Genomic DNA, 12,137 nt, shown 5'->3' on the forward strand with positions numbered 1-12,137 from the left:
GAGGTACAATTGTAGACTTACAAATTTTTGTGCTTGAGTTTCAGTTATTCAATGATTCAGTACCCATCCCTCCACCAGTGCCCATTCTCCATCATTTACATTTTTTTAAAAATTTTTGTTAGTGAAACACCATGAGGTACAGTTGGTGGATTTACAAAACAAATTTTTTTAAAGTTTATTGTATCCTATTATGGGATCCACAACTGTCATAATCTCATTTGGCAAGTAATTGTAGGTATTCACTGTTTATAAATGGTCCCTTAAATGTGATTTCACATTTTTGCTGTTAATTTTTGAAAATCATACATACATACCTTTCAGTCTACTCCTACTGCCCTACTCTTATACAGTGCAGAAAATGCCTAAGATCCTTTGATCTTGTTTAGTCTTGGGATCTAGCAGTTAGTTTTCTAGTTTTTTAAAGGGTTGAATATTTAATCATTGTTTTGTTGTTTGCCTTCCAGAAAAGATATTTGAAGAAGTTAAATTTGATTATATCGAATGTTAAAACTGCCATTACCTAGATTCACCCACAACATAAGCACACATTATTTTTAATTTATTTGTAGGGGGGCTATACCTGGTGGTGCTTGTTCCTGACTTGGTGCTCAGGGATCACTCCTGACAATGCTTGGGGACCATATTCAATGCTGGGTATTGAACCTGGATCTGTCACATACAAGACAAGCACCTTATCACTTGTACTATCTAGCTCACACACACTTTTTTAGGGGGGCTGGGGCCAGATTTCACCCAATCGTGCTCAAGGATAACTCCTGGCTCTACGCCCACGGATCACTCCTGGTAGTGCTGTAGTACCATATATGGTGTCTGGGATTAAAGCCGGTCAGCCAGGTGCAAGGAAAATCCCGTACCCACTATACTTTTGCTTCTGCTCTATCACACATGGTTTTTTAATATGGAAAATAGTAACTTTTTTAAAATAAGGGGATTTTTCTCCTTATTAAAAAATATTTTATCTCTGGTGAAAACCTTACGGTTTTTTTCTTCAGCTTATGAAATGTTATCAGATCCAGTGAAAAGACGAGCATTCAACAGTGTAGATCCTACTTTTGATAACTCAGTTCCATCTAAAAGTGAAGCGAAGGACAATTTCTTTGAAGTGTTTTCCCCTGTGTTTGAAAGAAATTCCCGGTAAGTTAAGGCATTCTCTTTGACCATAATGCTTGCAAGTTGGTTGCTCCTTAGAGTCTTGCGGGTCTCTTTTATTCCTTTATTAGTTTGATTGGCTATAAAATACTGTGCCTCTCTGGTAAATACATTGCTCTCATTTATTTTGCTCTTTAAACAGAAGGTCTAATTCCTGTACAGTTCTTGGAATGTTTTCCCTTTAACTATCTTTAGGGTAAAGAACAATAGCTGATAAATAATGTTTTAGATAGAATGAAACTTCTTTTCTCTTGCATATAAGGCATGCCCCTTAATCTTTGAGCCACATTACCATTTCTTTTGTAAGTAGTTTGTACCAGTGTTTTCTGCTTTTCAGTTCTTTTTGCACTGGGGTATGTTCCTTAGAGCACTGCTTAAATGCACATTGGAATTACTTGGAGAGTATTGAAAACCCAATGTCTGATTCTATCTAGAGAGATTTTGATTCTGATCAGGGAAGAGGAGGTGGGGATTTGCTTCTCTGTGTTTTATTTTTCTGGAGCTGTATCAGAGATAAACTTCTGGTCTCCCACCTGCAATGCAGGCACCGTGCCTCTGAGCCATTATCCTGGCAGAGAGATTGTATATATTGGTTTTGAGTACTGATAGGCCTGTTCCAGGTTCCAGATAAATTTTAGTATTCATCTGAGCGTGAGAACTTGATTAATAGTTTGGTGCACCCAGCAGTGCTCAGGGTTTCTTGACTCAGTGCTCAGGGGTCGCTCCCAGCAGTGATTGGGGAACTGTATGTAATGCCAGGGATCAAACTGATTTTGTTTGCTTGTTTGGTGCTGAATATGGAAGTCTTATCTCTTATGGAAGCTGGCACCACAGAGAATGTGGAAATCTGTTCCCTCTTTATTAATATTTTCTTTAGACCCTTAGATTTTTCTATATTGCTTATATTATGGACAGAAGTAAATTAGCATAGGAAAAGAGCTAGACCCTACTTTTCCTAGCCAGCCTGGCGACTGCTTCAGTTTGTCATTTACAGAACTAAATATAACTAAACAGCTAGAGCACTTTCTATTGTTAACTCCTCTGCCCCGTCCACCTTCCATTTACTGCTTTATTTAACGCACCACTGCTGGTCTTACAGCTTCAACTCTTAGAGAGAATGCAGGGGAGCATGATTATAGGAGATTAATAAAAACTTAAAAATAAATTGACTTTTTAAAAACCCTGTACAGTTTTTCAATGCGTTTTCCTTCTTTTACTACTTCAGATGGTCAAATAAAAAAAATGTCCCTAAACTTGGCGATATGAATTCATCATTTGAAGATGTAGATGCATTTTATTCTTTCTGGTAAGTCGATGCCGTTTTTGTTATGTGGCGTGTGTGTGTGTGTGTGTGTGTGTGTGCGCGCGCGCGTGCGCGTTTTGTTGGTTTTTATTGGGGAGAGCGACATCTGGTGATGCTCAGGGGTTACTCCTTGCTCTGCACTCAGGAGTTACTCCTGGCAGTGCTTAGGGGACAGCATGGGATTTGGGGGATCAAACTCGGGTCAGCCTCGTGTAAGGCAAGAGCTGTACCCACTATACTGTCTTTAAACATGACCCAGTGTGGTGATAAAAGAACAAATATTCATCGCAGACTCACTCTGCACCCTGCTGCAACCGCAAGTGTGGGTGCTTTTTCAGTCTGCCACAGAAACATGCCAGGGGGCCGGAACCGCTTTGACCTATCAAAGTGGATGGAGCTGCCTGGGGACAGACAGACACATACAAACACACACACACTCACACTCACACTCAGTACTTGACTGGCATAATTTGAAGGATTGAAGAACTGCAGAATTTTCACTGAAAAGCATTTTGTTCAGAAATTAATAATTTTCATGTAATGCTATATTGCCTCCAGTGGAATATTTAGGCTTTTTTTTAAATTCTTTTTTTTTCATCAAATTTCTATATCAAGTATACTAGAGCAATTAAAAAATGAAAATTAAGTGCTTTCATGTAGGAGAAATTTTTTTTATTATTGGATCATATTCAGGGTCTTGGGCTGCTCTTAGGGTGCTCCTAGCTGCTTGGGAACCATGTGGTGCCAGGAATCGAGCCCAGACCTCTTACAATTACACATACCCTCTGCCCATTGAACTGTCCTGTTATTCATTAAAAATAAATACATTTTTATTTTTATTCCTATTTAAGCCTATCTGGTAAATCCTAAAACAGAAATGGTAGAAACGTAGCTCTGCTCTAGTTGCTTTTGCCTTTAGAAGATACAAACCAGAGATAACCCCTAGAGCTACCAGCATGCTATGGCTATAGGAATGGGGAGAGAGCATATAGTAGAGCATGCGCCCTGCATGTCTATAGTCCTGGCTTCAATCTCTCTCAGCCACCCCCTGCCCCCCTCCCCCCCAAAAAAAGCTTCACAAAGAAGGGAAGAAAATTTTTAACAAGTGCCAGACAAGAGTGAAACCTGACAAAATAGTAGGGAAGGGTGATTTTGTTTTGTTTTGGTTTTGGATGTGGGGCCATAATCAGCAATGCCTAGCAGTTACTACACCTGGCTCTACACTTTGTAATTACTTATGGCAGTGCTCGAGGGACTGTATGGGTGCCGGGGATCGAACCCCAGTCAGGCATGTGCAAGGCAAGTACCCTACTTTGCTGTGCCATCACTCCAGCCCTGTTTTAGATTTTAATATCAAATATAGTTATTGAAAGGTGAAGAAAAGGGCCGGAGATCTAGTACAGTGGATAGGGCGCTTGCCTGCACATGGCCCACCCGGTTTTGATCCCTGGCATCCTATATGGTACTCCAAGTACCACCTGGAGTGATCGCTGAGCACAGCTGGTGTGGGCCCCCCCCCCCAAAAAAAAAAATGAAGAAAGATAAAATGAGCATAAAACTTCATTCCAAAACGAAGGGATGGGTTCTAAACTCCAGTTAAACTCAAATTGCCATACTTCTTTAAAATGTGCTTCTGTGTTATTCTTAAAAGAAAAAATACACCTCATTGGTGATGTTGTTCTTTTATCAGTTGGGGACAAGCAGAAGGTCTTTCACCATAGCTCTACATCAGGATTAGTGGCCTGAGCTGTTTCATGATGGGGTTTCATGAAATCCTAACATTGAACTATTTTTTTTTCCTTAGCCTTCAAGGAGGGAGGATCAAATAACCGTCTTCTAAGTAGATTATGTCACTCAGGAGCCTCAGCACTGCCATTTTTAAAAGAAGATAGGATCATTCTGTGGACTTCTTAGAGTGGACACACTACCTAGTACAGGTTCTATGATAGGAATGTAACAGGACAGGGCTTATGTCATCTGTACATAAAATTGGTTGTTGCAATAAATAAATGGGTCATGATTGGCTTTGAAAAAGTCTCAGGTGATTTATGTTCAATAGAGTTAACGCTGTTTTTTTAAAGGTTTACTTGCTTTTACTTTGTCAGGTATAATTTTGATTCCTGGAGAGAATTTTCTTATTTAGATGAAGAAGAAAAAGAAAAAGCAGAATGGTATGTATGTAAATCTTAATAGAGGATATTTGGCTCATTTATATTTTTCTGTTTTATGAATTTTTTTTTAAGTATCAATACTTAAATACTAAACAGTTATACATGGTTTTACAATTGCAGAATCAATACATCAACCACTCCATCAGTGTAAAAACATTCTTTGTTTTGGGAATATAATTGGCAGTGCTCAGGGATCACTCCTGGAGGTGTTTAAGGGACCATGAAGTGCTAGGGTTTAAACCCGGGCTTCCTGCATGCAAAGCAAGTGCTCTAAGCCTGTTGAGTTCTCTGTTTTCTTGGTGATTTAAAAATATACTGCAGGGACTAGGGAGATGGCCTGAGCACATACCATTCATGCAGAAACTGAATTCAGTTCCCCACCACATGGTCTCTCAGTACCACTAGGAGTGACCACTTTCAACTGCATCAGGAATAGCTCTTGATCACCAGGTGTGGCGCACAAAATAAAAATAGGTAAGAACATACCGACATATATTTGTAGTACCTATTTTTGGTGGTGGGAGGGGGGAAGTGTAGGCCAACCTGACAGAGCTCAGGGGCTGTTTCTGGCTCTGTGCTCAGGAGTAATCCCTGGTAGTGATTGGGACCAAATATTGAACCAGGGTTGAGGCTGAAGCTTCCACATTGAAGGCAGGTGCCCTAGCTACCTTTATACTATTACCGTGGGACCACACCTGGTGATACTTGGATTACTTCTGGCTTTGCACTCAAGAATTACTCCAGGCAGTGCTCAGGGACCCACATGGGATTCCAGGGATCAGACCTGGGCCAGACAGGCAAACTCCCTGCACGCTATACTATCACTCCAGCCTCTTGTTTTATTGCCAGGGAATAAAATCCTGTAACCTAACTGAACAAATTATCATATTACTTAATCTAAGTTTCATTTTAGTTATTCTTCATGTTTAAGAAAACCCGGTATGTATGTACAAAAAAAATACTGTACTTTGCGGGGGAGGTCCACTGCTGGCAGTGTTCAGACGATTCTGTGGCATGAGGGCCCCACGCGCAGAGCATGTGCTCCAGCCCTTTGAGCTGGAATACTAAAGAGACTCTCCCTTTAATGTTAGTAGCTCTTTATTAAATACTATCTATGTACGTAAAGTATTACAGTTTCCAGTAACATCATATATAAGAGGTAGTTTGTTTCAAATTTTTTTTATAGTCGTGATGAGAGGAGATGGATTGAAAAGCAGAACAGAGCAACAAGGGCACAAAGAAAGAAAGAAGAAATGAACAGAATAAGAACATTAGTTGGTAAGTAAAATTGATTTTTTTAAATTTCTCTTAAATTTAGAAACCCAAAAGATTAACTGTCTTTATGATAGATAATGCATATAGCTGTGATCCAAGGATAAAGAAATTTAAAGAAGAAGAAAAAGCCAAGAAAGAAGCAGAAAAGAAAGCAAAAGCCGAAGCAAAACGGAAGGAGCAGGAAGCAAAAGAAAAAGTAAGATGACAATTGATGATGATGGACTTTAAATAAATGCACAGCAGAAAATTAGACTAGTTGGGACAAGAGGGATCTTCCCTATCAGCAAATTACTACCAAATATTTTGTGCAGTGCCAAGTATCAATTTTGGGCCTTCTGCTTGCACTCTACCTCTGAACCACATCCCCAGCCCACAGTGGGGCGGACGGGTGTGGTGTTAGGGATTCAACCCAGGACCATATACATACTATGCAAGTTCTCTCCAATTGACTTCATCCCTAGTCACCCACTCATCCCCCAACAATTTTTTTTTTTAATTTTATTGAGTCACCGTGAGATAGTTACAATCCCAGCAAATTCTTACGTAGCAAAAATGTGACATCACATAAATCCAAAAGTAGCACTTGGCTTATTTCTAGTGTATCTTGTTTTTTTGGTGGGGAGCGAGGCATACCTGCGAGTGCTGGGCACCAACCAGAGCAGCATGCTAGGCTACTTAACTCATACTATCTGTCTGGCACTGGATCTTAGTTTCGGTGTTTACAGATTTCACCAGATCCTCTTACCTAGTTCAACCTTTAGTCATAAACTGCTGTGTCCCTTTTTCTAGTTTAAGTATTAAAAGACTGAATTCTCAAGTGCCAGAGAGGCACTGCAAGGTTAGTAAAGCGCCTACTGGCCTTGGATGTGGTAGACCCTGATTTGATCCCTGACACCACATATGGTCCCTTAAGTACCACCAGAATGATTCCCAAGTGCAGAGGCATCAGTAAGCTCCAAAGCAAAAAAGATTTTTTAATTTTTTGTTTGTTTTGTTTTGGGTCGCAGCAGTTTTCAAAACTTACCCCTGGTTCTGTGCTCAGGGATCATTTCTGAGCTTAAGAGATGATTCATGTTTGGTGCTTAGGGGACCATAATGGGATGCTGGGATTGAACCCAGGCAGGCTTTGTGCAAGGCAAACACCCTACTTGCTGCACTGTCACTCCGGCCCCAGGATTGAATTTTAAAGCAGGATCATCAGACATTTAGGAATTCTAACTTTCTTACTAATATGATTGTTTTCCATTACTAAAGCAAAGACAAGCTGAGTTAGAAGCTGCTCGATTAGCTAAGGAGAAAGAAGATGAGGAAGTCAGACAACAGGCATTATTGGCAAAAAAGGAAAAAGATATTCAGAAAAAGGCCATAAAAAAGGAAAGACAGAAACTTCGAAATTCATGCAAGGTATGTCAGACAATGATCGAAGAAAACACTACGTTAGCAGTTTCCAGCGACCTTTTCATCCTCAGATTTGTCAGCCCTCAGAAGTTACAGCCATTTCTATGTGGGGCACCTAGCTCAACTTTTAATTTCATAATTTATTTTTTAAAACAGATACATAAAATACTATTACAAGTTTAGTTTGTTTTTGCTTTGGTTGTGCATAAAATATTTCTCCCATTTTCAGTGGCTTTGGTGAAAAAAAAAAAAAGAAAACCACTGCAGTAGATTACAAATCAAGTTGCTTATTAAGCACTAAAATATTTTTCCACATGCTAAATTAAATGATTAAATTACTGTGTGCATTTCATCTGAACACGCATGTCTTTTTTTTCTTTTTTTTGGGGGGGTCACAGCTGGGAATGCTCAGGAGTTACTTCTGGCTTTGCACTCAGGAACTACTCCTGGGTACCATATAGAATTCGGAGGATTGAACGTGGGTCAGCCACACATAAGACAAATGTCCTACACACTGTACTACTGCTCCAATCTCTTTATTTTTAAATATTTTTAACTTCTAAATGTTTTGTTTTTGGGCCACACCTGGCAATGTTCAGGGTTTACTCTTGACTCTGTACTCAGGAATTAATCCTGGCAGTGCTTGGGGGACCATATGGGATGCCAGGGATAAAACCCGGGTCAGGCTGCACACAAGGCAAACACTGTAGCAGGACTCAATCCCCCGCTTCCCATTATTGTCTCCAGAGTTCCACCAGATGCACTGCCAGGTCCAAAAAGAAAAATTTCTTTTAGAAATTAATCTTAGGTTTTCTTTCAGGGCCATACCCTATAATATTTGTGGGCTGCTCTAGTTCTGTGCATAGTGATATTTGGAATAATTAGGAATCTAAAAGCTGTTTTTTTTCCCCCTGAACTAAGGAAAGTCATTTGAGTAGTATGCGTTCAAATACAGTTTCACTAAAAAATACAAAAAACTGCTAATGTCTTTTTGCTCAAGAGATGATCGTACATTTCATAAGGACAGGGTATCCAAAGTGGTGCCAGCGTCTACCAGGGCTCCACCCAAGAGTGCCTGGGAGGCCATTCGGTGCTGGGGAGTAAAGCCGGGGCTGTGCGTGATGGGCATGGAGTTGACTATCTCTTTTGAACATAGATTTTTAAAGGTAATCAAAAGGAATTTGAATAAACACAGATGAATGAAAATCCAGTTAGCGGCTGCCATATAATATTATGTATCATACCATTCGTTACAGTTAAATAAAACATACGTAAACGCTTACTGGTAAAAAAGTCATCTTTCACTTGAATTTCCAGAGACAAGAACTACTATGCATACTCTATCATCCAAAGTCTTCAGTTAATGATTGAAATTAACTTGCCCAATCAACAGACTTTGAAATAGGTTTAATAAAGATACAGATACAAAGACATGTTGTGTCTCCAGTCTTTCGGTAAGCTAAAAGAAAATCTGAATAGAAAGACAGATCTTTTTCTCAGATTCACTTAGAAAATTGTCCTTAGGAGAACATTAATAAGGAGTATGGGATCAGGTCATCATACCTTGGAAGTTACTCTCCACCTGCCACCTAGGTTATCTAAACTCCCTTGTGCATCAGCTTCCTCACTTGTATCATTTCATTTAATCTTCACAACTGAGTAGTCAATAAAATCACTCATATGTAGTATCTGGCAGTTTTGTTTTAGGATCACACCTGACAGTGTTCCGGGATTACACCTGGCAGTGACCATTTGCAGTGCGGGGGGATTAAACTTGGCTGATAGCTTACAAGTTTTAACCCTGAACTGTCTCTTCAGTCAAGAATCTCTTGGTTCTTTAACAATTTAATGAGGAATTCAGTGTCTGGCATTGGTGTAGAACTGACTGTCATGTCCAGCAGGGTTTGCCAACACTTGTTTCTCTTTTGCTTTGCTCCTGATCATTGGTCACTTGGTAAAGCTTCTCTGCTGTTAGCTGGTCAGGGAAAGCCCTGAGAAGTGCACAGTAATCTTTATAATCAGAAGGCCATATTTTCACCTCAAGAACCTCTAGAGAAGTTCAGAGTCTATAAATGTGTTTTAATTGTCAGCAGAGAGAAGATGAAAATGTTTATGTTTATGTTTCTAGACCTGGAATCACTTTTCTGACAATGAAGCTGAGCGGGTTAAAATGATGGAAGAAGTAGAAAAACTATGTGATCGCCTTGAGTTAGCAAGGTATACCTATAGTACTGTTACTAAATTCTTCTCATGGTTCTGGATAAAGTGTCATCCCTGTTTTTCCTTTAGCTTACAGTGCTTGAATGAAACACTTACATCCTGTACAAAAGAAGTAGGAAAGGCTGCCCTGGAGAAACAGGTAATACAAGGACCGTCACTTTTACCCCTGCTTAGCATTTAATTCAGCTTATAGTCTTCACTTCCACCTCTGAATATATCTCTTTGATATGCCCTAAGGACAGTGTGTCGTTTCTCTTTGTGCTCTTCACTATGCTTATAAGTGCTGTTATTAAAATTGACTTTTAATATGTATTAGGCTATTACCATGCATAGTGTTTGATTTGTGGTGCACATTGATCAGTTCTTAAAATAATTTAGAAAATTGACTTTTTATTATTCCGTGACCAATTTTATAGGGTAGTATTTAGAGCCAAACAAAACCTTTGCTTTGTCTTGTCTACATCTTTTATAGATAAGGAAACATTCACAAATTCAATGAGGCATCAAGCGATAGAACCTACTGCATACTGTGCCATATTTAAGGGAGTTGGAAAAGTGTTTAATGCTACTGCTACAAAGGAATTCAGAGAGAGTTCTGTAGAAAATTAAAAAGGAATACGGGCCAAGTGGAGTTCATGCACAATTCAATCAGCCTAATCAATGGCTGAATAAATAGCAATACTCCTACATTACAATAAAAGTAAAATTTAAAAAATTAGGAAAAAAAATTAAAAATTTTAAAAAAGGAATATGGGCCAAAAGATAGGGTTCCTACAGAAAATGGTGTAGGATATGTCTACTCCTGGCCCAAGTGTTATGATAGGCTCAGTGACACCAGCCTTGAAGGATGAACAGTGTTCAAATGAAGATTATGTACTAAGGTCAGAAATACAATGTTTGGGGGCTGGAGCCATATACTGCGGGTAGGGCATTTGTCCTGCACTTGGCCAACCCTGGTTCCATCCCCAGCAAAGTAACCCCTGAGCATTGCTGGGTGTGACCCAAAAAGAAAAATAAAGAAATACAAAGTTACAAAGTGAAGATGAAATTGGTTAGAAAAAGTAGAGCTAAGTTAAACAAGTTTAAAAATGTTTCAAAGTAGATTTGTCAAAATATAGGTGTTTAAGAATCTGAAACACTTAAACTACTTCCCTTTCTTCTTTGCACTTTGTTGTGGTGATGGTACACATGGCACTGTTCTGGGCTTGTCCGCAACGTTAGGGGCAGTGCCTGCTAGGTAATGCTTTGACACTGAGTTCTCTTAAGCCCCCCAAGCAAATACCCTGGTGACTAATGTCCATTCTGCGTATCTTTCAGTAACAAACAATAACACTGAACTATTACTATGGGCAAGATATGTTAGATTTAAGTGACCAGTTACTTGAGTCTCATTAGAAAGCTCAAGGATATGAACACAATGTAAGTACATAGTGGGAACTTGGTTCCTCAAGAAGAACTGTTAGTCTGGCCAAAGTGAGAACAAGATTGAAAGGTTGATTTTAAAGTTGGCTGCAGAAAAGCAAAGGTTTTATTGTCAGGATAATTCTGAGAATTAAAAACGACAAACTCCCAAACAATGAGAGTATAGATAGCAAGATGCTTTAAGTCCCTGACTTACCTATGGTATTTGTGTAGATAGAAGAAATAAATGAGCAAATTAGAAAAGAGAAAGAGGAAGCTGAGGCTCGTATGCGTCAAGCATCTAAGAATGCAGAGAAATCAACTGGTGGAGGTGGAATTGGCAGTAAAAATTGGTCAGAGGATGATCTGCAATTACTAATTAAAGCTGTGAACCTCTTCCCTGCTGGAACAAATTCAAGGTACTGGTTTTAATGAAACTTTTGTGTTTTGATACATACCGGAGCCTGGGAGTAATGGAAGAAAATATCCAGGGGGCCGGAGCGATAATGCAGCGGGGAGGGCGTTTGCCTTGCACACGGCCGACCCGCGTTCGATCCCCCGCATCCCATATCGTCCCCCAAGCACCACCAGGAGTAATTCCTTAGTGCAGAACCAGGAGTAACCCCTGAGCATCGCTGGGTGTGGCCCAAAAAGCAAATAATAAATAAAAATTTAAAATATTCAGATGAGTAGCACTGGTTCTAGCAGAAATTTTCAGATACCCTTGAATCTACAGACTGCCTTCCACTAAATCCTGTGCCACAGTGGAAAGTGTGAAAAGCACAGTGTACTTGGTATCTGTTAGTCTTAAATTTATTTGCATAATCAGATATGTGTGTATGTGTGTGTGATATATATGTATACACACACACACACACACATAATATAGCGAGATGCTGCATCAGTTTTTCAGGGAATTAAATACCATAAACCTTAACTCGACTTATTCTGTCATAGCTTTCTAGGGCCTAATTTAGTGTTCCATATAGTTCCTCTTTCACAACATCGATCCTTCTCTGTTGCTTCCCATCTCAAACCAGAAGTTCCTGCAAGTTTGAGTTGAGAAAGCCTCAGTGATCCAGTCTGTCTCCTTCTATAGACAAGGAAACTTAAGTTTGTTTGCAAACTTAAAACTAAAATAATATACAACAAAAACTAGACTATAGGCTATGTAATCAGAATCAAACCACCAACTTAGA

The 12,137-nt window shown here is 39.4% G+C and overlaps 1 protein-coding gene and 1 non-coding gene across 3 annotated transcripts in view; both read left to right on the forward strand.

Moving 5' to 3' along the window:
* DNAJC2 (DnaJ heat shock protein family (Hsp40) member C2) overlaps positions 1-12,137 on the forward strand; it is a 27,199-nt gene that overhangs the window by 13,419 nt on the left and 1,643 nt on the right. For both annotated transcript variants that reach the window (XM_056118581.1, XM_056118583.1), the window contains exons 5-13: positions 1,014-1,155; positions 2,396-2,476; positions 4,579-4,644; positions 5,831-5,922; positions 5,994-6,115; positions 7,174-7,323; positions 9,446-9,534; positions 9,607-9,676; positions 11,173-11,357. In XM_056118581.1, the coding sequence (XP_055974556.1) occupies positions 1,014-1,155; positions 2,396-2,476; positions 4,579-4,644; positions 5,831-5,922; positions 5,994-6,115; positions 7,174-7,323; positions 9,446-9,534; positions 9,607-9,676; positions 11,173-11,357 (997 nt within the window). The remainder of the gene's footprint in view (positions 1-1,013; positions 1,156-2,395; positions 2,477-4,578; positions 4,645-5,830; positions 5,923-5,993; positions 6,116-7,173; positions 7,324-9,445; positions 9,535-9,606; positions 9,677-11,172; positions 11,358-12,137) is intronic.
* On the forward strand, positions 2,761-2,888 carry LOC130027898 (small nucleolar RNA SNORA77). Its single transcript, XR_008793107.1, has one exon. It is a non-coding gene; the product is annotated as a small nucleolar RNA SNORA77 (small nucleolar RNA).

This window comes from Sorex fumeus, unplaced genomic scaffold (genome assembly GCF_029834395.1).
Source record: "Sorex fumeus unplaced genomic scaffold, SorFum_2.1 ptg000037l, whole genome shotgun sequence".
NCBI lineage: Eukaryota > Metazoa > Chordata > Mammalia > Eulipotyphla > Soricidae > Sorex > Sorex fumeus.